This window comes from Aspergillus aculeatus, assembly GCF_001890905.1.
Source record: "Aspergillus aculeatus ATCC 16872 unplaced genomic scaffold ASPACscaffold_12, whole genome shotgun sequence".
In the NCBI taxonomy this organism is placed as follows: Eukaryota; Fungi; Ascomycota; class Eurotiomycetes; order Eurotiales; family Aspergillaceae; genus Aspergillus; species Aspergillus aculeatus.
Genome location: NW_017962987.1, coordinates 761,566 through 787,331, shown reverse-complemented (window position 1 = coordinate 787,331; position 25,766 = coordinate 761,566). Strand labels below are relative to the sequence as shown.

The 25,766-nt window shown below is 53.5% G+C and overlaps 10 protein-coding genes across 10 annotated transcripts; 4 read left to right on the top strand and 6 right to left on the bottom strand.

Annotated features, from left to right (window-relative positions):
• Positions 1-363: 363 nt before the first annotated feature.
• On the top strand, positions 364-2,073 carry ASPACDRAFT_53556 (putative MFS monocarboxylate transporter (Mct); the record flags this gene model as incomplete). Its single annotated transcript, XM_020202762.1, has 5 exons — positions 364-549; positions 586-688; positions 765-871; positions 943-1,478; positions 1,641-2,073. 5 exons carry the CDS (start codon positions 364-366, stop codon positions 2,071-2,073), a joined length of 1,365 nt encoding a protein of 454 aa, XP_020054371.1.
• Positions 2,074-2,490: 417 nt separating this feature from the next.
• ASPACDRAFT_31938 (kinesin family protein) lies at positions 2,491-4,900 on the bottom strand (the record flags this gene model as incomplete). Its single annotated transcript, XM_020199844.1, has 3 exons — positions 2,491-4,122; positions 4,175-4,584; positions 4,639-4,900. The coding sequence occupies 3 exons, from the start codon at positions 4,898-4,900 to the stop codon at positions 2,491-2,493; spliced, it is 2,304 nt and encodes a 767-aa protein (XP_020054370.1).
• A 1,540-nt stretch (positions 4,901-6,440) lies between these two features.
• ASPACDRAFT_45328 (COPII subunit SEC24) lies at positions 6,441-9,290 on the top strand (the record flags this gene model as incomplete). The annotated part of the gene is made up of 3 exons (XM_020201584.1): positions 6,441-6,953; positions 7,013-8,659; positions 8,715-9,290. The coding sequence occupies 3 exons, from the start codon at positions 6,441-6,443 to the stop codon at positions 9,288-9,290; spliced, it is 2,736 nt and encodes a 911-aa protein (XP_020054369.1).
• Positions 9,291-12,850: 3,560 nt separating this feature from the next.
• ASPACDRAFT_31870 (mitogen-activated protein kinase) lies at positions 12,851-14,126 on the top strand (the record flags this gene model as incomplete). The annotated part of the gene is made up of 5 exons (XM_020199842.1): positions 12,851-12,960; positions 13,017-13,212; positions 13,263-13,644; positions 13,699-14,046; positions 14,098-14,126. 5 exons carry the CDS (start codon positions 12,851-12,853, stop codon positions 14,124-14,126), a joined length of 1,065 nt encoding a protein of 354 aa, XP_020054368.1.
• Positions 14,127-14,504: 378 nt separating this feature from the next.
• On the bottom strand, positions 14,505-15,859 carry ASPACDRAFT_1889922 (uroporphyrinogen-III synthase HEM4; the record flags this gene model as incomplete). Its single annotated transcript, XM_020198552.1, has 2 exons — positions 15,490-15,859; positions 14,505-15,334 (listed from the first exon to the last, which is right to left on the bottom strand). Exons 1-2 carry the CDS (start codon positions 15,764-15,766, stop codon positions 14,505-14,507), a joined length of 1,107 nt encoding a protein of 368 aa, XP_020054367.1. The 5' UTR covers positions 15,767-15,859.
• A 131-nt stretch (positions 15,860-15,990) lies between these two features.
• ASPACDRAFT_80135 (uncharacterized protein) lies at positions 15,991-17,787 on the bottom strand. Its single transcript, XM_020205577.1, has 9 exons — positions 17,537-17,787; positions 17,463-17,476; positions 17,335-17,397; positions 17,187-17,281; positions 17,038-17,129; positions 16,847-16,988; positions 16,637-16,795; positions 16,249-16,584; positions 15,991-16,197 (listed from the first exon to the last, which is right to left on the bottom strand). Exons 1-9 carry the CDS (start codon positions 17,653-17,655, stop codon positions 16,099-16,101), a joined length of 1,119 nt encoding a protein of 372 aa, XP_020054366.1. The 5' UTR covers positions 17,656-17,787; the 3' UTR covers positions 15,991-16,098.
• A 173-nt stretch (positions 17,788-17,960) lies between these two features.
• On the bottom strand, positions 17,961-19,592 carry ASPACDRAFT_122916 (class I SAM-dependent methyltransferase). The gene is made up of 3 exons (XM_020196585.1): positions 19,108-19,592; positions 18,884-19,055; positions 17,961-18,824 (listed from the first exon to the last, which is right to left on the bottom strand). The coding sequence occupies exons 1-3, from the start codon at positions 19,143-19,145 to the stop codon at positions 18,261-18,263; spliced, it is 774 nt and encodes a 257-aa protein (XP_020054365.1). The 5' UTR covers positions 19,146-19,592; the 3' UTR covers positions 17,961-18,260.
• A 100-nt stretch (positions 19,593-19,692) lies between these two features.
• Positions 19,693-21,187, top strand: ASPACDRAFT_122909 (proteasome regulatory particle lid subunit RPN9). The gene is made up of 3 exons (XM_020196584.1): positions 19,693-20,063; positions 20,135-20,370; positions 20,432-21,187. The coding sequence occupies exons 1-3, from the start codon at positions 19,796-19,798 to the stop codon at positions 21,071-21,073; spliced, it is 1,146 nt and encodes a 381-aa protein (XP_020054364.1). The 5' UTR covers positions 19,693-19,795; the 3' UTR covers positions 21,074-21,187.
• Positions 21,188-21,427: 240 nt separating this feature from the next.
• On the bottom strand, positions 21,428-23,906 carry ASPACDRAFT_122907 (GPI-anchor transamidase subunit GAA1). Its single transcript, XM_020196583.1, has 4 exons — positions 23,380-23,906; positions 23,053-23,291; positions 22,065-22,957; positions 21,428-22,001 (listed from the first exon to the last, which is right to left on the bottom strand). Exons 1-4 carry the CDS (start codon positions 23,676-23,678, stop codon positions 21,507-21,509), a joined length of 1,926 nt encoding a protein of 641 aa, XP_020054363.1. The 5' UTR covers positions 23,679-23,906; the 3' UTR covers positions 21,428-21,506.
• A 153-nt stretch (positions 23,907-24,059) lies between these two features.
• rbd2 (rhomboid protease family protein RBD2) lies at positions 24,060-25,712 on the bottom strand. The gene is made up of 7 exons (XM_020205576.1): positions 25,670-25,712; positions 25,098-25,562; positions 24,892-25,029; positions 24,733-24,814; positions 24,609-24,674; positions 24,432-24,553; positions 24,060-24,367 (listed from the first exon to the last, which is right to left on the bottom strand). Exons 2-7 carry the CDS (start codon positions 25,288-25,290, stop codon positions 24,156-24,158), a joined length of 813 nt encoding a protein of 270 aa, XP_020054362.1. The 5' UTR covers positions 25,291-25,562; positions 25,670-25,712; the 3' UTR covers positions 24,060-24,155.
• Positions 25,713-25,766: the final 54 nt, after the last annotated feature.

The window sequence follows — 25,766 nt, the reverse complement described above, 5'->3', positions numbered from 1 at the left end:
AGGTTTGCTCATCATATCAAGGTTTGCTCATCATATCTGACTTCTCTGTTGTGCCAAGCCCCCCCCTTGGTACGGATTGTTTTGAACGACTCGTTCATGAGCTGACCGACCCGTAAGGGATAATAACTCACCCCATGGCGACGAAATCCCCCCGAATGGCCCCGTTCGATTTCAAAATTTATCTCCGGCCCGTGCCGGTGCCTCATTCTCATCGAGGCTCATCCTGTATCACCGTTCTTGCTGAGAAGGCAGTTCTTGACAAGAATATTGACAAGGCTACCTTGCCTACCTTGGAGTGACCTGTCGGACGGACGAGAATCGTGATTCCCGAGACCACGAGTCTTGAGAAAGATGACGAACAACATGCAACGGCACGAGTTTGACCTTCCGAGTGAGCTTCCCGCAGAAGACATCAATGAACTATATCACAGCCATGGATCGACTTCAACCACGCAGGTCGACGTTGAAGCCGACAAGGACGAGCATGCTGACGGGCGGCAACATCCTCTCGAGGCCGCGCAAGAAGGAAGCAGTAACACGAGCGATTCAGTGGAGAAGATAGGCGCTGCCGCGGCCACGACGCAGCTGGCACAAGGGCCTAAGGGGGCTCCAGATGGTGGTGTAGAAGCCTGGCTGACGGTCCTGGGTGGCTTCTGCGCAATGTTCGTCAGCTTCGGCTGGGTCAACTGTGAGTTCCTGGCTTGGAATACATGAGAGGATTCTCGTTCGGGCGAGGTTGTGTTGTTGCTGATGAGCGAACTCAGGCATGGGCATCTTCATCGATTATTACAAGACACACCAGTTGCGGGACGAGTCCACCAGCACTGTGACATGGGTCACGTCTCTGATGACCTTCATGATGTTTTTCGGGGTACGTAGATGCCATATACTGAACTCTCCCTACGCCAACCCTACGCATCCTTGCAACTGACTAGGGGACAGGGTCCCTTCGTCGGGATACTCTTCGACAACTTCGGACCCCGATACATCGTTCTCGCCGGCACCTTCTTCCACGTCTTCGGACTCATGATGATCTCCATCTCCTCGGAGTACTACCAGTTCCTGCTCGCCCAGGGCCTCTGCAGCCCGATCGGCACCAGCGCGCTCTTCCACTGCAGCATCAACTCCATCAGCACCTGGTTCGGGCGGCGCCGCGCGCTCGCGCTCGGTATCGCCACCAGCGGCGCCAGCCTGGGGGGCGTCATCCTCCCGATCATGCTCACCCGGCTCTTCGACCAGCTCGACTTCGGCTGGGCGGTGCGCATCTGCGCCTTCCTGATCCTGTTCTGCCTGGTCATCGCCAACTGCACCCTGAAGTCGCGGCTCCAGCACCGCCGCAAGCCGTTCCACTTCCTCGACTTCGTGCGGCCCCTCCGCGAGGTCCCATTCCTGCTCACCACCGCCGGCACCTTCTGCTTCTTCTGGGGCATGTTCCTCCCCTTCAGCTTCATCCCCAGCCAGGCGCAGAAGAACGGCATGTCGGCTTCGCTAGCATCGTACCTGATCCCCATCATGAATGCCGCTAGGTCCGTCGCCCCCTCTCCCCAAAAAAACCACTCCCACCTCCCAAACACCCCTCTCACCCCAGCCTCAGCCCCAGCCCAAACCCAGCCCAACTAACCCTCGTGGGACAAGAACAGCACCCCAGGCCGCATCATCCCGCCCTACCTAGCGGACCTCTTCGGCCGCTTCAACCTGATGATCCTCATGACGTTCTTGTCGGTCATCCTCGTGTTGGGCCTCTGGCTCCCCACGCACGGCAACGTCCCCTCCATCTGCTTCAGCGCCTTGTACGGCTTCAGCTCGGGGACCGCCGTCTCCCTGGCCCCCGCGCTCGTCGCCCAGATCTCCGAGATCCGCGAGATCGGCGTCCGCAGCGGCACGTATTTCTTCCTCGTCAGCTTCGCCGCCCTGACCGGCACCCCGATCGCGGGCGCCCTGCTCCCGGACCCCTTGCACGGGTCGTATCTCAAGCTGAATGTCTTCTGTGCGGTGGTGATGTGCTCCGGGGTCGGGTTTTATTGTTTGGCTAAGTTGTGGATTAGTGAGGGAAGGGTGGTCAGGAAGGTTTAATTTTTGGGGTGCAGGGGGGGGGTAAGGGTAAGTTGGTTGAAAGAAAGGTAGAATGACGGGTCAATTCAAATGGGAGGAAAAGGGATTCATAGACGGCACAGGATCAAAATGGGTGTTGAATCATCTTATTGCTAGTGTATGTGTTGTTTAAGACTGAGTATATCTCCTAATCAAGAATGGTAAAGTAATTCCAATCATGTAACTCGAAATCCTTCCCTCAAACTCCCAACACCAAAACAACTCCAGAATAACGCCCTCGCTCGATGGGGTCAATAATGGTTCATACCAAAAATGCATATGTGCAAATGCAAAAGTAGAAGAAAAAAGAACACGCAAAATGCAGAACCAAGATGGCACGTCCTGCCTTCTCATAGGGAAATCCGAATACCGCTTTAAAGAAAAAGCGGAAGAAGTCTTCTAAACCAAAACGCCATTGCGCATGCTCTGAACACTCTTCATCCCCACTCCCTTCAACTTGCTCAACTCTGCAAGACTGTGGATGTGCACCTGAGCTGCTGCGGCTTGCTCTTGCTCTTGCTCCGGGCTCTCGACATGCTGATCCATCTCGCAGAGACAGTCGACGATGGCCTCGGCCTTTTTGACCCCCACGCCTTTCAGGAGCTTGATCTGACTCACATCACGGGAGTTGATAATGGAGAGGAGGTGGATAGTTCGTGGGGATGGAGGCTCGAATTCTTCACCCATATCGATAGTCGTTTTAGTGCGGGTGCGCTTCCGCCGGCGGGCATGGGCGATCTCTTCGAGGTCGACCTCGATTTCCTCGATTTCTTCGTCTTGATTCACTACTTTCTGGGTATCTTCGTCGTCGGCAGGCTCATAGTCTGCGTCAGAATCGTCTGCATTGGTGCGTCCGAAAGTTGTTTGGGCGGCGGGTTGCTTCTTGAGGGACAGCATACTTCCGAAGTCGCGCTTGCCGGGGTGAGGGTTGACGGTGCTGCTAGTCGGGTCGACAGCTGGGGCTTCCGTGTGGGATTTGCCGTGGATACGTTCCTTCAGAGTGGCAATCTTCCGAGCTAACTTCTCGTTATTGGGGAAGAATGGAAGTGCCAATTGGTACATCTTGAGAGCAAAGTTGTCCTCACCACGGCCTTGATGCTGTTTGGCCATGAGAAGGTATGATAGACCCTCCGCGCGCGCATCCTCCGATCCCTCAATTCGTTGCTCGAGAAGCTCCAGGCGGCGTTGCACTTGCTCATTGAGCTCGCGAACTTGCGTCTGTCGTGACTGCTCGCTGACCGCTCGCACAGCGAGGATTTCCTCGACTTTTCTCTCAACCATCTCCTCAATCCTAGCGGCTGAGAAGTCCTCAAGTTGCTTCAGGGGCTGCTGATGAGTCGGTTGTGCGAGACGCATGGGCTGTTTCGTGATTCGAGCGGTAGTATCGGCGCTGAGAGAAGTACGCTTTGGTAAATCGGGCTTCTTGAACTGGGTGGAGTATCGCGGTTGTGACTTGTCGGAGTAGACGTGGAATGCTTTCAGGGGCTTTTCGCCGGGGTTTGCAGCGTCTTTGGCTGCCGTTGTGGTTAAGTTTACGTTGACAGATGCAGTTAGAGGGCGTAGGGGTTGTCGCAGCGTGCCCATGATTGAAGGCCGTGCCACCGGCCTGGGAGGTCCCTTGAAGATGGGTTCGTTCTCCACTTCGCGCACCTCAATCTTCTTCGTTCGGTTGGCGAAGTTGAGGGAGCTGATTGTATCCAGGTGATAGGATTTGACAGGGGCGAGGTTCAAGATCATGACCGTCAGCCCATTGTTCTGGCCCAAAGAGAGAATCCGAGTCATTTTCGATTCGCGGTATGGAATTCTGGAGTGCTTCTTGCTGATCGCCTCCACGCACTGAGCGAGAACAAATAGACTCTTGTTGATACTGGCAGATTCGACCATGCGCTCCTTGTCATTGTCAGTCCGACGGTTGTCCTCCGAGCCGGCGAGATCAATGGCCGATGCAGTGCTGACGCAGGTTTTGTCGCCAGTGCTCACTGTTACGCGCACACAGAGGATGGCGTGAGAGCGTGATGAGTGGGCATTTAGCTGTAGCGAAGTGAGCAATTACGTTTCCCTAGTGAAGAGCATGGCTACACACCTTGGTGGCAGACGTCGATCGGTTGATGTTTGCTTGGTCATACAATGTCTCAAATTCCTTGAGGTTGTGGCATGGTCTCTCCGTCAGGCCGACAACTACAGTCTTGCCTCCATTATCACGGAGGGGGAGACCTGCCAATGTTCTCTTTTCTGGAGGCTCGAACAGGTCGAAAACCTTGTCGTTGTAGATCTCGTAATAACTCAAAGAGACGTTGACCGTGGTTTCGCCACTGCTTTCCTTCTCCATTTTCCGGCTGCGCCTGTATATGCTGCTGAGGAGACGAGGAATGACGCCTCTGTCAACCAGGCTTTTACCGCCTCGCATGGTATGCGTCTTCCCTGTACCCGTTACTCCGTATGCGAAAAGTGTGACATCGAACCCGTTGAAGAGGTGTTTGACGGTTGGTGCGACTGCGCAATTGAATCAGATAGGCCTATTCCATGACTTGAACTCCCAAGACTCACCCTCGGCCTCATACAGCTCCTGCTGTGTGGCTTCCGCCTCGTAGACAGCATTGAACTGGAAAGAGTATTCTTCGCTCTCGTTCTTTGGGTTCGGGATCCGTACTACAGTATCCCTATCCCTCAGTGTTGCCAATGCTCCTTTCTCTTGTGTGGTGGTCTTCTTGTCGGCACCATGTGCAGACGGGCCAGTGCGAAGGATGACGTCTAAGTCGCGCTCCGACTTAAGCAGAGGTCGAATACGTGCGACGACCCGAACACTCATTTTGAATTATTGGATATGTGCCAGCACAGCCAGAGTACACTGATTTCCAAACTCAAATATTATATGGGACCAACAAGTCGTGCTTATCCAGGTTGCTCGTGCCCTTTGAACTGACCGTGTCGACCAATTATGCTTCGAACCTTGAAGGCGTGGGTATTAAAGTCATTAAATATGAGTTGGGTGGGCGCAAGAACCGGGACTGTCGCTCAACGTCGCAATATTAGGTCGGTAGATTTCAGTACAAAGTTGCTCAATTGACTCTCGTTGACCACAGCAAAACGCAGCAAACAATTTGATCGAACGTGAGGTTTGCACCCGGGAGTGCTCGTGGTGTCGAAGAGCCTTTGATGACGAGATGAGCTCGAATTGGCGAAACCGACAGGGATAGCCTCGTTGTGGTGCGACTGCCAGCGGTCAGCGCTGTTGGCACGGCAACCACCACGCCCACGTTCTCCCTGCCTGTTCTTCTTCCCGTGTGCACATGTGAGAACTACAACAGTATACGAACACTGACTTATCCCTGGTACTTGATTGAGGTTATATATCGGTACCTATTACATGATACACTACGATGCTGATGGCAATTTTGAATTTGAACTCGACCCAGTCACCCCTGTCTGCCATTTCTGCCACGATCAGCCGGTCGCAATATACATATACATTTGCCACCCATTGTTTCTGGTATTTATATAGAAACAACATTTAACCAAGACAGAACCCCTGGAGACACGAAGTAAGTTAGTGAGATGCCGAAAATGACAATCAGCATAAGGCCATTTATGTTTGGTGTAAAAGGATACAGACTAATCAATCCATGGTAGCGATACCCCATGTCCAGGTGGAAATCTTTTTAGTAACTAGTACCTATAGTAATGTATGAGATCATTATGCCACACTACACAGCTTGCAGGAGGCATCCACAGTGATATCTTCAACACCATCTGGTTCTCCTGAATGTCGACCCCAATAATAACCATTACAGTAAGGTACAGACTGTAGAGCATCTCGAGAGTACGGGTTTTGAGAGAGAATTTCCCCTCGAATTGGCATTGAAAGTATAACTACTAAGAGGCAACATGCTTGTAAAGGAGCAAGTCGGGCTCGGATGCGGTGAGGTGCTGATTGGCCGGTTGGCGGCAGCCGCAAAGGCCACCGTACACCATCCACCATCCACTGTCCACCGTTCACTGCACTACCAACTCGACTCTACCTACCTACCTAATTACGCTGTGCCCTTGACTCTAACGCAACTCACCACCTCTCTTCTCCTGGTTGCATTTCCTTCTTTCTTGCTGGAGTCTCACATCGACGTGTTCTCCTGCTTGACTCTCAGAGACTCTCCAACCCCGTGCGGTTTGGTGAATCTATCCCCGGTCATTGGTACCCAGTCGCTCTCCGTTCCCCTCCCTGAACTCTCCCACTTTGTTTCAAATTGTCGACTGACCATCGCCCCTAACCCAGTGACCCTGCAACGATTCACAAACCATCCCGCACACCTCCCACTACAACCGCCTACAGTCATAAATCACAGCCGACCGCCATGGCAGCACCACAAGGGGGTTATCCGCCCCAAGAAGGGTATGGTCAGCCTGTCGGTTACGGAACTCCCGAGCAACAACAGCCCGCGGGGCAAGGGCAGGCTGGCGCACGAAAGAAGAGACAATATGCAGGCGAAGCCTTTGACTTCGGCTCCGGTGCCAATGCTGCCTTAGGAGGCCAGTTACCGGGCGGTGGTAGCTATGGAGCTTACCCGGCGCAAGCACCAGCCGCTGCGGGATACCAGCAACCGGCCTACGCAGACCCTACTCAGATGCACGCTGCTGCCCCGGCTTACGGGGCGCCCGCCTCCCCGCCGGTCGCACAGATGACCCAGCAGTTCGGTGCTATGGGAGTCACCGATCCACACTTGATGCCGCCGCAGCCCGTGGCTCAAGCCCCCCAGGCTCCGCGGGCAGTCCCTCTCAACCAGCTCTATCCTACCGACCTCCTCACTCAGCCGTTCAATGTTGCCGAACTTGACTACCCCCCGCCTCCTATCGTTCTGCCGCCGGGTGTAAGTGTCCATGGCCGGTTTCCTTATCACGGATGGGAAACACTAACTTCGCTCATTAGACCAGCGTTTACCCCTCTCCGTATGCCAATTGCCCCCCGAAATACGTTCGCTCCACGTTGAATGCTGTTCCTACGACGCACTCGCTCCTGAAGAAGTCCAAGCTGCCTTTTGCGCTCGTCATCCAGCCATATGCAGCGCTGCATGACTCCGAAGATCCCATCCCAGTCATTCCCGATCAGGTCATTTCCCGTTGCCGACGCTGCCGCTCCTATATCAATCCCTTCGTCACATTCCTCGACCATGGACACCGCTGGCGTTGTAACATGTGCAACCTGACTAATGACGTACCTCAAGCCTTCGATTGGGATACTGCTCTTCAGAAGCCTGCGGACCGTTCGCTGAGGGCTGATCTCAACCATTCGGTCGTGGAATTTGTCGCCCCTCAGGAGTACATGGTTCGCCCTCCTCAGCCGCTAGTCTATCTGTTCTTGATCGATGTCAGCTATGCTTCAGTTACCAATGGTCTGCTCGCGACAAGTGCACGGTGCATCAAGGAAAGTCTCGATCGGATCCCGAACGCCGACCGTCGCACCCGACTCGGCTTCATCGCGGTTGACTCCAGCCTCCACTACTTCAGCATCCCTCGGGATGGGTCGGACAACTCGGACCCCAGAATGCTGGTTGTCAGTGACTTGGACGAGCCTTTCTTGCCCATTCCGGGTGATCTTCTAGTGACCTTGAGCGAATGCCGGGAGAACATTGAGTCGTTCCTCGACAAGCTGCAGGAGATGTTCCAGAACACCCAGAGCAACGGCTGTGCCATGGGCTCCGCTCTGCGCGCTGGTTACAAACTGATTTCTCCTGTGGGCGGTAAGATGACCGTGCTTAGTTCTTCTCTGCCTAACATCGGCCACGGCGCTCTCACCATGAGAGAAGACAAAAAGGTCCTTGGCACCAGCAAGGAGAATGCGCTTCTGCAAACAGCAAACAGCTTCTATAAGAGCTTTGCCGTGGAATGCTCCAAGGCACAGGTCTCTGTCGACATGTTCTTGTTCTCCTCTCAATACCAGGACGTTGCGTCTCTCAGCAACCTGCCTCGGTACACTGGTGGACAGACGTACTTCTATCCGGGCTGGAACGCCGCTCGCCCAGAAGATGCGATCAAGTTCGCCCGCGAGTTCTCCGAATACCTTTCATCTGAGATCGGTCTGGAGGCTGTGCTCCGTGTCCGCGCTACCACCGGCCTCCGCATGAACACTTTCTACGGAAACTTCTTCAACCGCAGTTCCGATCTCTGCGCTTTCCCCGCCTTCCCCCGCGATCAAGCGTATGTGGTTGAGGTTGCCATCGATGAGACAGTCACGAAACCTGTGGTCTGCTTGCAGACCGCCGTCCTTCACACCACTTGCAACGGCGAGAGAAGAATCCGCGTTTTGACTCTGGCGCTTCCTACCACCCAAAACCTGGCCGACGTCTTCGCCTCGGCGGACCAGCAAGCAGTCGCAACCTACTTCAGCCACAAGGCCGTCGAGCGGGCTCTGGGAAGCGGTCTGGAACCCGCCCGGGACGCCCTCCAGGCCAAGGCCGTGGAGTTGCTCTCTACCTACCGCAAGGAATTGGCCGGTGGAAGTGTGAGCGGCGGTGGTCTCCAGTTCCCTGCTAACCTGAGAGCACTCCCCGTTCTTTTCCTTGCCATGATCAAGAATGTAAGTTTTCTCTAGTGTCCACTCAGTTTCCCATCAGCATCTAATTCTCGATTAGCTCGGGCTTCGCAAATCTGCCCAGATCCCCACCGATATGCGCTCTGCGGCTCTCTGCATGCTCTCTACGCTTCCCCTTCCTCTCCTCATCCAATACATCTACCCGAAGATGTATTCCCTCCACGACATGCCGGACAACGCTGGGTTGCCCGATGAGCAGACCGGCGAAATTGTCCTCCCTCCTCCAGTCAACCTGTCGTCTGAGCGGGTGGTTCCGTATGGCCTCTACCTCATCGACGATGGCCAGACGCAGTTCTTGTGGGTCGGACGCGATGCGGTGCCTCAGCTGATCGAGGATGTGTTTGGGCTGGCAGACCGATCGCAGCTCCGGGTGGGCAAGCAGAACCTGCCGGACTTGGACAACGAGTTCAACCAGCGGGTGCGTGCGGTGGTCGAGAAGAGCCGGGATCACCGGTCGAAGGGGGTGGGCAGCATTGTGGTGCCGCACCTGTATGTGGTCAAGGAAGACGGCGAACCGGGGCTCCGCTTATGGGCGCAGACGATGTTGGTGGAAGACCGTGCGGACCAGAGCGTCAGTCTGGTGCAATGGATGGGCTCCTTGCGGGAAAAGGTTTGATTGCTCCGTTTCCTAAGCGCCTTTGTCTCTGCCAGTTGATCTCTTACCCTTTCTGCCGTCATCGACATACGAGTCTATACTTGGAGTCACGCAGACTGACGAGCTTTTCGAACACACCTACAGGTTGTTCAGTAATGATAGCTTCTCCCTTACCCTGGTAAATTATTTCCCAAGATACATCAATACAATTTCCGTGATTAGGTCAAGATTTGTTTCCCTTCTGCTTTCTCTTCAGCGCTTACTCCGGTGGTGGTCTCGATTGGCTGGTTATTGTTTATCGGGTTGAGCAATGCGCAGGTCATCAAGAAAATGCAAAAGTTCAGTGGAGCTTGTGGTTGATGTTGGGCGTGTGTTCGGGTGTTGTGTATGGATCAGACGCCTTTTTTTTTTCCCGGCACATCGAGCCATGTGCTCGCTAATCAAGTGCCGCCCAGATGGGCGTTGAAGCTATGCATTGTCCAGTACAACACTTTGTAGGCTTGTTTTTCGTTGTTTACGGGCTGTTTTCATAAGGCTGGTCCTGATGCTAAACTTCACCAACCATCCCCAATCTACCGCTAAATACGAATGTGATCCGAGGCTCTGACATGGGTTACGAGCTTGGTGGTTGGCTAGTCCTGTAGCTAACCCTGGGCGAGTACGTGAGGAAGGGCGTTGTTGGGCTGCATGGGCCCTGAGTTACTTTGTGTGGATGTGGTCAGGTCAGCCCATGCACGGTAAGCTTTAGATCACACAACTGCCAGAGCTGGCTGCAAGTTTGACGGACGGTCATCACATTTGAGTCTCAGTCTCTGAGCCAACTGACTGCATCTAATGGATCGTCTCCCGGGATGAAGGGGACGGGAGGGGGAAGAAGAAGAAGAAGTGGAAGGTGATGGGCCGACTTCGAATTGAAAATTATGATTTGGTGAACGGGGTTGTGATCAAGTCGAGTAGCACACAGTAGTCTCGTTCGTTCTGGTCTACGGAATAAGAGCGACCAAAGAGCACTGCCCCTCCCTCTCCTCTCCTGTAAGAAAGCAATAAGACCAGTGTACTAATCTATCTGTGCGGCTAGGCCAGGGTGATGGATGGATCTCATGGATCATCTCACACAGTACGGAGACGGAAAGGCAAGAAGATCCCTGGGCCCAGGGAAAGGAAAGAGTGGGGATTTTGTAGGTAGTTACTGAGTCGACTAAACCAGTTTCAGTAGTGGTGGTGGGCCACTGCTAGAGAAGGGGGGATTCTGAGAGACGGTGAAACTGCCTGAGATTGGCGCCCGTGGCGGGATTTGGGACTGTGAGAGGGGGAGGGAGAGAGCTTGAGGGCTGCAGTGGAGGAGCTGAATCGCGTCTCGTGGGTTGGTTGAAACACGAAACACTGGTCCAGACGTACTCCGGAGGAGTTTCTTGGGCTTGGGGAGGGGATTGACAGTTGCCCATGAGATAACAGGATGGAAAGAGGAGCTCTTTGAATAAAAGTTGGAACTGAGATTGGACTGGCTTTTCTTGGGAAAGCAAAGGGTCGCATTTTCTGGTGTCTGTTTCTTGACTTGGGTTCATTCAATCATTGCTTGCTCTCTCCACACAAATGGAGGTGTTCAGACCGGGCCTTATTGAGGGGGTGATTGCATTGTCTGCTTGGGGTTATTGCAGAATCACGGCAGTTAGTGGCTCAGTGGCTGCTGTATCCGCTGTGAGATGATGTTGGTTTGTGATTGATGAGATAATTTGCTTTGATTTAATCATTGAGGGTCCTTGAGCAAAGAGACACACTTGATAATGTTGATTTTACTGAGCAGATATAATGATGGCAGCATTTCTGGATCAGGAACCAGAACCCCCCCTCCCCAACCGTACCACACAGACTGACTTGCCCCGGTGGTGATTCCCACTGCAGCGGCCCCTCCGTCCCTTCAACCAAGGTTCTTCTTTTCTTCTTTCATCGGGACTCATTCATTATCACTCTTGTTGTTGCCTCCCCCTTGTGATTGTCGACGGGGATTATTATTATTATTGTTTTTATTATTATTATTTTTGAAAAGTGTCGTTAGTTGGAACAGACTATTGCTGTCAGTGTCAGTCACCTGCTACTTACTATCTTTATCCTCAACTGTCCACGGGCTTATCTGCTGCCTCCGTATCGATAACTGACCTTCCCCTCCCCCCCATTTATTATTGCTCCACGGCGATTCAGGTACACCACTTCCCACGCACGCTTTCTCTCTTCTCTCTCTCTCTCTCTCTTTCCCTCCTCTCCCTCCTCCTCCTCCTCTTCTTCCTCGGTTCCTCCTTTCCACTGAACTCTCTCTATTCTGTTCAACGTTCTTCTTCTCCTCTACTTTCCTATTCTTAGGAATCCAATTTGTTGCTTCAAGGTGAATCCAAGTCTTTATTCTGCCACTCTCTCCCTCCCTCCCCACTTGCGGGTGATTAACTTTCCCACTACGGACACTAGTTTCCCTCCACGACTGCCACTATTTGCTCTTCTCTTTCTCTCTCTCTGCCTCTGTCTTTCTCTCTCTCCAACCCCTCCACAACACCCGCCAACTGCTAGTCTGTCTGTCGTTCGTTACCTTCCCTCGCCTGCTCTTACTTCCTACTTCCTAGTCATTCCACCCCCATCCACTATCCCACTATCCCACTATCCCACTCCCCCCTCTCCCCCCTTCTCCGTCGAAACGCCGTGGGTTGGTTTTCCCTCTATTTTTTGTTGCTTCATGTGTATCTTAGTCAAGAGAAACTCGAAACTGACCGCTGTCGTCGATCTAGAACCAGGACAGAAGACACCTGGAAGACAAACCGTCCCAAAAATAGAAACCGGCCTGTGAGACACCCAGCACCTGTAACCCGATTCTCTCCTCACCACTGGTAAGCTTCTCCTTTTTCTCTCGCCCTCTCTCTCGATCCTCTACAAGGAACCTTTAATAGGGCCCGGTCTTCGGTCCTTTTTTTGTCGCTGTTGTGGATAATTGACAAGTTCGTCTTTCTGTGGTCCAGGTCGTCAGCAGTGACGTGGATCGATCTAAGCGCCGTGTGAGCAGTTTATTTGTTCCTTCGATCACCCCCTGCGCCCCTGGATCGTGATCCTACCTGGCATCCCTTTGCCATTTCCTTATTCAAAATAAACCCTACTTCGGAACTTCTGCACACCAACGTGCGTGCGTCTTCCTTTTCCGGTTCAATTGCAGGCACGCGCTGTACCCCGCTCCCGATCTTCGACGGTTCCCCGACAACGGTCACTCGTCCAGCGCATACACCCTGGCATGCGGATTTGTTGTAATTAGGCTCTAACTGCGCTCCAACCCAGCTTCTTCTGGTAAGCGCTATGCCATGTGTTCGTTGCTTGAATGTGTGATGGGCCCTAGGCGTTATCTCGTGGGCGATCCGGACGAACCACGCCCACCATCACAGCGATGCTTAAGGGCTGTTAGCCTGCTACAGCCCTCCTTCTCATCGTTGGGCTGGCAAGTCGGCGATGAGCTGGATTATCACTTGGCGCGGGGTTCATCACACAAAACGCCTGCTCTAGTCGGCATGAACTGACCTTTGCTTAGAACTCCTATCATAACTGTCACCATGGTGCAACAAACGCCTCCTCAAGGAGGATCACGCAAGATCTCCTTCAATGTCTCAGATCAATATGAAATTCAAGATGTCATCGGAGAGGGCGCCTATGGCGTTGTCTGGTGAGTTTTGTCAGATGAACGGAGCGCCGTAGCCGACGACAACTAATTAGCCTCAGCTCCGCGATCCACAAGCCTTCCGGACAGAAGGTCGCCATCAAGAAGATTACGCCATTCGACCATTCCATGTTCTGTCTGCGAACCCTTCGTGAGATGAAGCTGTTGCGGTATTTCAACCACGAGAACATTATCTCTATCTTGGATATCCAGCGGCCTCGAAATTACGAGAGCTTCAACGAGGTGTACCTGATCCAGGTAAATTTACAAGTCATGCAACGTGGAAACTCAGCGACTGATCGAAACAGGAATTGATGGAGACGGACATGCACCGTGTAATCCGTACTCAGGACCTTTCCGACGACCATTGCCAATACTTCATTTACCAGACCTTGCGCGCGCTGAAAGCCATGCACTCGGCGAACGTTCTGCATCGTGATCTCAAACCATCCAATCTTCTTCTCAATGCCAACTGCGACCTGAAAGTCTGTGACTTTGGCCTGGCTCGGTCTGCTGCATCGACGGATGACAACTCGGGCTTCATGACGGAATATGTGGCCACACGGTGGTATCGTGCGCCGGAGATCATGTTGACGTTCAAGGAATACACGAAGGCGATTGATGTGTGGAGTGTGGGCTGTATCCTGGCTGAAATGCTGAGCGGGAAGCCCCTGTTCCCTGGAAAGGACTGTGAGTACCACATCACCGGCGCGGCAATTGGCAGGCCATTCTGACAACAGATAGACCACCACCAGTTGACCCTTATCCTTGACGTCCTCGGAACGCCGACCATGGAAGACTACTATGGTATCAAGTCCCGACGGGCTCGCGAGTACATCCGATCTCTCCCATTCAAGAAGAAGATTCCCTTCCGCGCCATGTTCCCCAAGAGCAACGATCTCGCCCTGGATCTGTTGGAGAAGCTCCTCGCCTTCAACCCTGCCAAGCGAATCACAGTGGAGGAGGCGCTGCGTCATCCATACCTGGAGCCGTATCACGACCCGGAGGATGAGCCTACGGCACCGCCGATTCCAGAGGGATTCTTTGATTTCGATAAGAACAAGGATGTGTTGAGCAAGGAGCAGTTGAAGCGTAAGTTGGGAGACTTGGTCTTATGTGGAGCTTTACTAACTTAGTGCACAGTCCTGATATATGAGGAGATCATGCGGTAAAGAAATGACGAGCATATGAATGCGGCTAAGATACCATAGTACGAGGGAACTAAACAAGGCAGTGCCTGTTTGTTCAGGTTCAGTGGGGTTTCATTTGAGCACATAATAACATGGAAGAATAGAAAGAAAAGGATAGGGACAATGCTCGCGCGTTCCACCCTGAGTGATATGCTGCCATTATGGGAATATGGATGGAGTTGAGGTGATGATTCGGGCATTGAAGCTTGTTTGATATAATGCGAGCAGAGTAGCCTTGACATGCAGACCAGTACATAAGATGAACTTGTTCAAGAACGTCTTTGGGTATATATGCGGTGCAGAATTACCTGAGGTACTCCACTTACTTCCCTAACTGTACATAACCGGTGACCTCAATTTTCAGTTTTTGGACTGTTTCTTCCCCGCCCTGTACTCCTCCATAAACTTCTGGATCCCCCTCCCGACCCCCTCGGGACTAGGCTTCTCCGCACAGACATCGGGTTCGAACCCGACCCGATTCCTGAGATAATCCCTGGTCGTCGGACCAATGGTCGCCACAAAGAACCTCCTGCCGTTATCCTTGTGGTCCAAATCCCCATCCTCCCCCCGCAACCCCAACCCACCACCCAGAACCGCCGATGACGACGATGACGAAGAAGCATCCACCGTCTCCAAAACCCTCACCATAGCCTCACACCCCGTCGGCGAAAACACCACCGTCCAGACCACTTTCTCGTCGTCTTCCTGTTGCTGCTGCTGCTGCTGTTTTCGCTGGAACGCATCCCGCTCCGCGCGAATCCGCGCCCCAAACGCCTCCTCAAACCCGGCCATCACCCCGGTCTCGTAGACCACCAACTCCTCCACAGCGATGCGGGCGTCGGGCCGCCGCGCCGGGTCCATCAGCGTCTTGGGGATGATGTCGCGGCGCTGTTCGCCGACGAGGAAGAGGAGGGGTTTTCTTGCGGGGTTCGGGTTCGGGGTCTGGTTCGGGGGCTGGGGATCTGCTGGGGTGTTCGCATCTGGGTTGCCTGTGGTGTAAGAGTAAGGGCAAGGGTAAGGGTACGTAGGGTAATGCGAGAGGATGAACTGCGCGAGGAGCTCGCCGGTGCCCGTGTCCTGGCCGTGGAGGGTCGCGTTGGGGAGGTAGGTGGTTGTCAGGGCGGAGAGGGAGCGGTGGGTTGCGGGGCCGACGGTGTAGAGGGGGAGCGTGAGGGGGGTTAGGTCTGGTTCTGTTTCGATCGGTTAGTTTAGAGTTGACTTGCGGATTAGGTTGAATGTGGTGTTTGGGTATGGGGAGGGAGGTGCAGGGCTGGGAAGTAGGAGAAAGAGAGAGGTAGGTGGTGATGGTGATGGTGGGGGACTGCGCCGAGCCGGACGGACATACCATCGATGCCCTCGAGGACGTGGGCGAACCCCTCCACCGCGCGTTGGCTTGTGAAGATGATGCCGCCGTACTTCTGGTTCGGATGGCCCGCGTGAAAGCCCCCGGATACGAGCAAGTCGTGGACGCGTTGGAGGTTGGTCGTCTGGAAGTGGTGCTCCAGCACGGGGATGAAGGCGGGGTTGTAGTTTTGGCTCGTGAAGAAGTCGTCGTAGCCGTCGTGCGGGGTGGAGCGGGTTTTGAGGAGGAGGATCGGGGTGCGAGGGTCTTGATCGGCCATTGTTCTTTGGCTTTTTTTTTTCTGGTCTGTTCTTGGGTGGTTGAGGTGCAATTGGAGAGATTCGCAGGTGGGAAGAGTTTCTGGTGGATGGAGGAGTGCGGAGTGCGGAGCGGAGCGGAGCTGAGCTTGCGCCCCGGCCGAGGTTCCCTGATCCTCAATCTATTACTAGTACCACCGGTATTCCATAGCAATGTAGGCGTTTTGTTGATTATTGTGGGTTATTAGGAATATATAACGAATATCGGATTAATAGACACTTCTTAACAGACACTTGAAGCAGCTACACAAAGAAATCAATGGGTCTAGCATGGTATGTACACTAAAGAAACAGACTACTGGTCGTCGAGAACGTGCAGGTACTTCTTCTCCTCCTGTCTCTCCCGCTCCGTCGCGGGAGGCAGATCGTAGTAGGAGGAGCTACGGTATCCAAGCTGCGATAATTAGCCGGTGGTCCACACATCCTCACGAAAGAACAAACTTACCAAGTAGTGGAAGGTCAGGTTGCTGATCTCAGCAGGCTCGATTCCAAGATCCTTGAAGGTCTTGGCGTTGGGGTCGATCACCTGGTCGATGAACTCGCGCTCAACCTCGTCGGCCGAAACAGTGGGCCACCAGAGGTACTTGTTGAGGTAGTGGGCGAGGGGCTTCATAATGGCCTTGGGCACGTTCACGTGGCGGCGGTGCTTGACAATTTCCTTGTCTACCAGCTCGGCGATCTCGGCGGTCGAGTAGTTCTTGGGGCCGTAGAGCTCGAAAGTCTGACCAACGGTGCTGTCATCGTGCAGCATAGCCTCGAGAGCAGCGCCGACATCAATGGCCTGTGAATATTGTCAGCGCGACTCAAACCATAACCTGCTCAAGGCAACATACGTGCACGGGCCAGTAGCGCTCCTGCATGTGGTTGGAAGTCAAGACGTTGGTCGCACGAGCGAGCTTGTGAAGGAGGTTGTCCTCGAAACCGAACATGGGCGCGGGGCGGACGATGGTGGTCTCAGGGTAGATAGAGCGAGCAATCTCCTCACCCCAGGCCTGCAGCAGTCAGCACCTATCCCCAGCGGGTAACACACCCAGCCAACGGACCTTGGTAGCGAAGAACTCGGAAGGAGAGTCCCGGCTAGCGTTGTAGGAAGAGACGTGAATGAAGCGATCAACATCGTACTTGGCAACAGCCTCGACAATGCGCTCCGTTCCATCAACGTGAACGTCGTTGTAAGTGAAGTTCCTGTGTGGAGATTAGAACAGCGCATTCAAGATAGACTTGTTATACTAACTTGGTAGGATATTGGCGACCAACAAGGTTGTAGACAACATCGGAGTGGCGCACAGCCTCCTCAATGGACTGAGTGTTGCGCAGATCGTATTCCTGCCGGACCGCCGAGTTAGAGACTCGATTATCAAGCTCGAAATGAAGGTGTCATACGATGAAAGTGATCCGACCGAGATCACCAGTGACCTTCAAGTGTCTCTTCGTCATCTCCTCACGGTAGGGGACAACAACGCTGCATCCCTGACGAGCTATCTCGGCGTCAGTCTCTAGCTCCTCCGAATCGACCATGGGCCCAACCTACCGAGCTTGTTGACAATGTAACGACCAAGGAAACCAGTAGCACCGAAGACAGTGGCGGTGTGACCTAGATGATATGAGCTTTCTGGCGCCGACGCGAGCGGATAATGACACGAGCAGAGGGCGAAGTACCTCCCAGAGACGACCTGCGGCAGGCAAAAATTAGCATCCTCCCACGACCATGACCCCGGTACATGCGCTCTTACCGTCCACCTTGAACCTTCAAGATCGGCTTTCCGGTCCGAGTAATGGCAACATCCTGGAGGTTCCGGCGCTGGACCTGGAACTGAACCCTAGGGGCGGGGACGAAGGCCCTCGAGGCCATGGCGGAATTGGCGGCCCGGCAGCTCTGCATGGTCTCAGTTCTGCTTGCGAATCTGATGAGACCACCGAAATGTGTCCGGATCGGTGGTTGGCGATGGACAATGGGGTGGTAGAGGGGAGAGAGCCAAGCTCGACGTCAGGACTTGTGCTCACAGCTGGTAGATGTTGAAAGTCGCTGTCCAGAATTACCTTGGAGCGGGCACGGGACTCTGACGCTAGTCCCTTTTCGGCCCACTCCCTGGCCGATTTACACCTTCTTCGACTGTCCGATCTCCTTCCGCGCTGTCTATAATGCTCTGGAAATGACCGTCAATGTGTTGGATTATGATCGTACAGTCGCCTTACTCGAGTACCTCGAATAATTGTCCATTCGACCACCTGTCATGGTCAATTCCACCCCCGAGCACTTGATCTCCTGCCGGATCGCGTCTGACTATTCGCAAAATATGATTGGTCGACTGGCTCACAGCGTCATGGTGCAACTACTGCGACGCAACTTAGACTACCTGCTGGTCTGGTGTCGAAAAGAAAGTAAACTGGAGAAAGCAAAGCACCCTTCACACTCATTCATTACTCTTCGAACTGCCACTATATCACTAACATTGTTCAGCAGCGCTGTCCCCGAGCAAGGAATAGGGTTTTCGGCAGCTTCTGATGAATCTTGAACGCCATCTTATGCTCCAACACCTCGTTTTGAAAATTTAGACCTACTCCGGCTTCTTCATAGAGCTGCTGGATCCGCTCTAGTGTGAACCCATGGCTGCCGATTGTGTGTTCAGCGTCGCCAAAATCAAGCTTCCCATGAGCTGAATCATGCTGCTCTTCATGGTGGTGGTGGTGATGGTGATGGCCGTGATGGTCGTGGTGGCCCCCTTTTGCCAGGATCTCTAGGACCAAAAGCACACCACCTTTCTTGAGGCGCTCACTCAACCGCGCCAAGGCCACTTCGGGATTTTCGAAGTGGTGCAGCGCCATGCTGACCACCACAAGGTCGAAGTTGGTGTATTCATCTGCGGACAGTTCCTCCGATACAGACTCGGCGAGAAGATCAGCTTTGACTCCAGTCATCTTGTCTGCTAAACCCACTTCCTTTGCACTCTTGTTGAACTCGCTGATCATGCCATCTGAAACATCCATGCCGACGATCTTGCTTACGAAGGGAGCTAGAGTCTGTGGGTTGTCAGCTTCGTTTCTTTGATATAGCTGATGCGATAGGGTTGGAAAGTTACCATGGATATAGGACCCGGTCCGCAGGCATACTCGAGCATCTTGATCTCCCTACCGCGGCCAGACTCGGTGTCGGTCCAGGTGTCACTGATCCACGCACGGCGGCTAAGGACCTCTGCGCAATTCTTTTTAATGAATTCCTTGAATTCGTCATTGTAGGTACTAGCCATCTTGCTATAAGGTGCATAAGTACATTGTCTGTACATCCCAGGAGCTTGTCACTTACTCGAAGTACTGGCGATTCTTCTCGGTGAAGTCAGACATGATGATGGTATTGATTGGACAATGGTACAAAGGCAGAGGTATTAATGACCTGAGACGATTGGTAGATAATAGTAGAAAATAGATCAATTGATGGTTACAAAAGAGTCTCTTACGAACAGAACAACACGCTCCTCTTTATACCTTTTTTCTGAGCCAAAAAAATCGTTGGGTACTCTAGTTGTAGATGGCTCAGAGGGCTGCTCGGAGAGATATCGGACACTTATTGCTACCATTCTGGGGTTGCAGTAGAACTCATTTCTGGATTGGTCCAACCGAGTAGTGTTTAATTAACCCATACAAGAGCTGCTATACATTCCAAGAGCCAAAATATGTTCCGGGCACAAGGACAGAGTGGTAGTTCCGGAAGACATCCGTGATTGATGTTTGTTATTGAGATTGACGATAATGATGATGATGATGATGATGATGATGATGATGATGATGTAGATGGGGATCGATGTCATGTGCCTCACCGCCCGAGCATCAAGGCGGATGTTCACCTCAGCTCCGCTGCGCTGCCACCTTCAGATCAGCTTCCTTCTATCTTCCCCATCTCCGATTGACGTTACCCCACCTCTCACGACCCTTGATCCTTTCTTGATTCCTCTCTCCTACCCTTGTCCCACATCTCATCATCCCCCGGTTCCATCATGGAGAACCAAAGGATCACCGATTTCCTCGCCGACCAGCTCCAGCAAGCTCCCGAACAGAGCCAGGCCTTGTTCCTGACCTTCGAAGACTACTGGGAGCGCAAGCTATGGCACCAACTTACCGATTCCCTGATTGAATTCTTCCAGCTACCAGAGAGCGGCCCCCAGCGACTACCGATATTCAAGAACTTCGTCCTCAGCTTCGCCGACAGAATCAACCAGCTCAAGTTCGTCTCGCTGGGGTTGATGGCATCGACGGAGTGTGCAGGTCTGTTCCACTGCGCCCCAGTAGCTTCCGAAGAGCTCCAAACTGACCAAGCCTGGGCGGATCGTACACAGATGACAAAGAACGCCTCTCTTTCCTCACATCGCTGGCCGACAAGGTCAACAAGCCCGACAGCCAAGATGCTTACATCTACGCCCTCGCCGACGTCGCCAACGTCAAGCAACGACTACAAGACCTGGACGGAGCACAGAAGGATCTGGAGGTCTGCCAAAAAGTGCTAGATACCTTCGACTCGGTTGAGACCGTTGTGCACGCTTCCTTCTACAAAGTCAACGCGGACTACTACCACGTAAGGGACCTCCCTCGTCATCCCGCCAGCCACTAACAAAGTTTCCCATCAAAAACGACAGGCCAAACAAGAATTCGCCTCCTTCTACAAGAACGCCCTCCTCTACCTCGCGTGCATCAACCTGGAGGACCTCAGCGACGCGGAGCGGGTGTCGCGGGCCTACAACCTCAGCGTGGCGGCGCTGGTGTCGGAGACGATCTACAACTTCGGCGAGCTGCTGCTGCACCCGATCCTGGACTCGCTGAGCGCGACGCCGCACGGCTGGCTGCGCGACCTGCTGTTCGCCTTCAACCGGGGGGATTTGACCGCCTACGACGTGCTGGCCGGCAACGTCGCCAAGAACCAGCTGCTGGAGCAGCACCGCCTCTTCCTGTACCAGAAGATCTCGCTCTCCGCGCTGACGGAGATGGTCTTCCGCCGCCCGCCCCACGACCGCAACCTGACTTTCGCCGCCATCTCCGCCGAGACCAAGGTCAAGCCCCAGGAGATCGAGCACCTGATCATGAAGGCCCTCTCGCTGGGCCTGCTCAAGGGCGCCATCGACCAGGTCGCCCAGGTCGCCCAGATCCACTGGGTCCAGCCCAAGGTCCTGGACATGAAGCAGATCGAGGGCATGCGCAACCGCCTCAAGGACTGGGATGCCGGCGTCAACCAGCTGGGCCACTGGATCGAGGGGGTTGGCAAGGATGTGTGGGCGGCTTGATATGAGATAATTCCAAAGATTAGAACCAGATACCTTAACTACTCTACTACAACCACAACAACCATCTTATGCCCCACCACCTGTTTCTCATGGCCCCCCCCCCCCCTCTCCCCCATCATTTACTCTCCAAACCCCCATATGACGTGAGAAGAGTAAGTCATCTGCAGTTCATGTACGAAGTACTAGACTTTTACTATATGTCACTTACCATAATTTAAAGCGTATGGAATGGCACTTCCCCACTTGGAACCTACACCATAACAGTTATCCAGGAGAAATCCGTACCACGCAGAACTACAACGAGAGGGATATTTCTATAGTAGCCCTAACAAGATTTATAGTATATTATACAAAGCGTTCAAGCAGACGAGCAAGTAAAGCAAAGCCATCTTGTATGATGCTCTACCTACCCTTCAGAAACAAACAAGAAGCTCTAGAACAGGGAGAACCCCAACAAAGCACACCCAGTCACCCAGGCGGGCCACCAGACACACCAGACCACCACCTGGGTCCACATGCCCCAGACGTCCCACCCGAAGGCCGCCCGCGTGAGGACCGTCTCCACGTCGACCCCGACATACCAGCACGCCCCGAGAAGGACGACGGGCGGGGACAGTACGTTCAAGAGGACGAGGCCGGCGACAGCGAGCACGGACCGCAGGGGGCGGGAGGCGGTGCGCGGGTCGATGCGGTTGACGAAGCTGAGCGGGGTGCAGAGGAGACCGATCATGAAGGACAGGGAGAAGTTGAGGGTGGCGAGCGTGGAGAGGAAGAGGCCGAGGAGGAGGAGCGAGAACGATTTGATGAGCAGGGATTGTTGCGACTGTTCCCGCGGGGTGGTCGTCAGGCCGCGGGTGAGGCAGGCCGCAAGTGCAATGGGGAGGATGGCGTTGATGGCGATGCTGGCGTAGGTTGCGGTTGGGTAGTACTTGTGGTTGAGGTTAGCATGTGAACTCTTGTGGACGGTAAAGGGGAGTGGACGGGCACGAACCTGGTGGTTGATGTTATTGAAAATGTAGAGAGGGATGAGACCGAGGAGGTGGAGGCCGACGACAAGGGTGAGCGGCAGGGCAAGTTGTCGCTCGATGATGCTGTTTGAGTCGGTTTTGACGGCTGGTTGCTGCGCGGTGTTCGCACCGGACTTCTCCGTCGAAACAGCCACTTGCTTATTCGTCTCTCCTGCGCTTACTGTTGGAGGCTTGACGGCAGTTTGCTCCGAGCCGATATAGTATCCCGTCCGTAGCCAGAGTGCAATGGCCATAATGGTAAAGTTTCCGGCAATCAGCATGGCGCTGGGTAGATAGGTACCGATGCTGACGAAGCGGTTGGTCTGCATAAGCAGGTAGAAGAAGAAGCTCTGATGCAGATGCTCCAGGAGATTGTTCAAACTGCGACAGAGACCCTCGATGGTACGGCCCAATGCCATCTCATCCTGCCAACCGTCGCCCTTGGGCTGCAGCGTGATGGCGTCAATATGGTATGGCATGAAACTGCTATGCGCACCCGTGGCGTAGCCGAAGCCCTGCTTGACCATGCCTCGCAGAATTGTCTGCAGCCGCATTTCATAGCTGTCATTGTGATCCCACATTTCTTGCAGGTTGGAACCAATACCCATTTGGCCACCAGCAATCGATACAGCCGTGTTGAACAGGTCCAGATTGGGCAGCTGGCCGTTGACGCCATCGTAAAGAATATGAAGTGACTCAAACCGATGATCGAAGGGATACTCAATCACCAAGCCTCCCTGCAACGCGCCGCTCTTCAAGGGCAGCGGCTGCACAAATGCCGGTTGCATATCATGGTAGGCGTCAATCCACGCCTGGGTGCCCGATTTACTGTCCGGTGGGAACACGAAGATGATATCCTTCGACCATAAGGACCAACCTGTAAAGCGCAAACCCAGTCAGCAAAAATCAAAACGTCTTCGGTAGCAGCAGCTGCTGCCGCTGCTCCGCTGGAGCCGGAAAATGATCACGCACGTTTGAAGTATCCCGCCAGCGTCAGCGCAAGGCTTACACCATTCAGATTCAGTTCATCATTGGCAGTCTTCCAGGCCGCGACCAGCACAATGGCTTCAGTAGCGTCACCCCGCGGTGCTTGAATAATCGCGTAGACATTCTGCCCCTGATGGGTGATCCCCGATGAAGTGTACTCGTACTTCTGCGTCGCGACTTTGAGTCCTGCAGCTCGCAAGATCGACTGGACCTTATCGGAAACACTGAGTTCGAATTGAAAACCTCCATCAGCAAGACATGGCCTTTCTCAACGGAGCGAAAAGGGTTATTTGGCAGAGAAGGTGAACATACGCCGGGGTGAATTCGTCGTTTCTGCTGTCTTGCTCACTTGGCGTCTGGCGCTCCAGGATCGCCTCTAGCTCCTTCTTGTATCCCCGGAAGATGTGCTGTTCACTGCCGGAGAAATATGCGTGGACCTGACCGGGTAAGAGCGCGTTTTCGGAGATGTACGTTTGGCGGGAGTAATCGTTGAGGGGAAGGAGGAGCAGCCAGACGACGCCTGCAACGATGCAGAGGAAGGAGAGAATATGCGGCAGATGGACGAAGAGGAAATGGGGATTGCGCCGCAGTCTGCGGATTGCGGCTGCCATGGTTCTTCTGTCAGCATGAGTTTGAATCGATCCGAGGTGTTGTTTCGCCCGCCGTGGGCAATCCGGGGTAAACAGGGTGGTGACGGTAGCAATCAGGGATAGGCAGGGCCGATAGAGAAAGGCAAGAAGCACGCAGAAACTCTCTCAATAGTGCCCATGGTATTGAGCCAACTCACATTTCAGAGCCATGGAGGTTGCGACATTTAGGGACTCCGTCCCATGGAAGAGTTGTTATTGCTACAGCTGAACGGGTACGGAGCGATCAATCGGCGGCGATTTGGCCAGAGCAGCCCGCGAATTTACGTCAGCCGCTAAGTTAAGTTATTGTTGATATGATTGACACCAAACAATCACATTAAATAATATTCGCTCCTTCCATAACTCGCTTTTACACATTACATAGAAATTCACGTATAGTAGAATGTATAATATATGCACAAGAATGATAGGCTAGAGGATGACCCGTCTATTAAGTTCTCAAGCACCCAGACGCTGCGAGGAGCCTAGATAGCTCATTGGAGTCGCCCTCTCGCCCCCGGCAGTCGTGGTCGGAAGAACACCATACCGACCAAATGTCTTCTGGTCCACCGAGACATAGTGTGGCAGTCTTCCCAGAAGGTTCAATTTCCCTTCAATCCATCTCAGAACCTTCTCAGGGGGGACGAAAACTTTCAGATACCCGAGACCGACTAATCCAGTCTGTTAGAAAAGCGGAAACCAGAAGCAAGCAGGTGCACAAGGCAGAGTACTTACACAGATAGCCCACTAAGATGGCGCAGAGATGGCCCAGAAGACTCGCATTCTGGATAAAAATCGAGACCAGGCCACAAGCAAACAAGGGGGAGGTCCACGTAGGGATCTTGTACGGCCCAAGGCTGACGGAGCGTCAATTCACGTTCCAATGCATGTGTTCCGGGAGTTTTGACCTACCTGAAGTACGGATTGGATTTAAAGGTTCTAATGGCTTCCGACCCCAAGAGCAGGAAGACCCAAACACTGAAAGATCTGTTAGACGCCCCTCGAGGACCCCCAATACCAGGCCAGAGTCACTCACCTGGCACCAAAAACTTCGGTATTTCTGTGCAAGACGAATCTTTCGATCAGAATATACGCGCCCGCCGGAAAAGTCGAAAGAGCTGATGTGTAGTCACCGCAGTTAGTGTCTCTGCTGCAGCAACAAAGCCGGAGTATGGGCGGGCTGGATTTGACTTACGGCCAAAGAACAGAGCGACTGCTGTCAATGTGCCATGCTCGGCCTCGAACCGCTCCAACAATGGAGTGAGAGCCAGGAGATTCAGGAAGGCATGAAAAAATCCGAAGTGGATGAATGGGTATGTGTTAAGTCGATACACTGTGTTCTCATGTCAGATGTACGTTGTCCTTGTGTACTCCTTGCAAGAGACTGGAGGCTGTTCATACTGGTGCCAATGTTGATTTCCTCTGGTATCAGCGAACCCCATTGTTTAACACTCCACACCGTCTGCAATTCGAGTAACCAGAACACGATGATCGCTAAGAGCACAAGCCGAGTGAAAAGAGGGAGGCGAAGAACGTAGGACCGGACCCTCGAAGGGTTGAACGGCAGTGGCGGTAAAGCGGCCGGAGTAGCCATGATGTTGGGTATTCGAGTTGTAGATCACAAATAATTATATTAAAGTACAGAGTCGGAGCTAGACCGTGTGGCTTGAGATTTAAACACCAATGTCGTCTCTATGGGATGAGGGCCGGTCGAGGCTTTTGAAGGCGTCAAGCGCACGGTCGTTCGAGGGGGCAGTGGATCGGTTCGGTAGTGGACGCTGTTTGTCAAGGAGAGACTAGTGATCCGGGCTGAGGCGAGAGTCGACGTTTGGAAAGGTAGCGATAGATCAAGGGTGTAAAAGATGACTGCTTTCGTCAGCCCGACACGCCACGGCGGAGGGATGAGAGGTAAACACGCGAAAGGGTCGCAAGAAGCCAGCAATCAAGCCCGCACGAAGCAAAGGGGGACATACAATCGACAAATTAGCGCAATTGCCCCGCAAGTCAGGGGAAAGGAGAAATCCACCGGCGCAGTGCTTCCTCAAGTGTGTTTGTTGGCTCTTCTCGCTC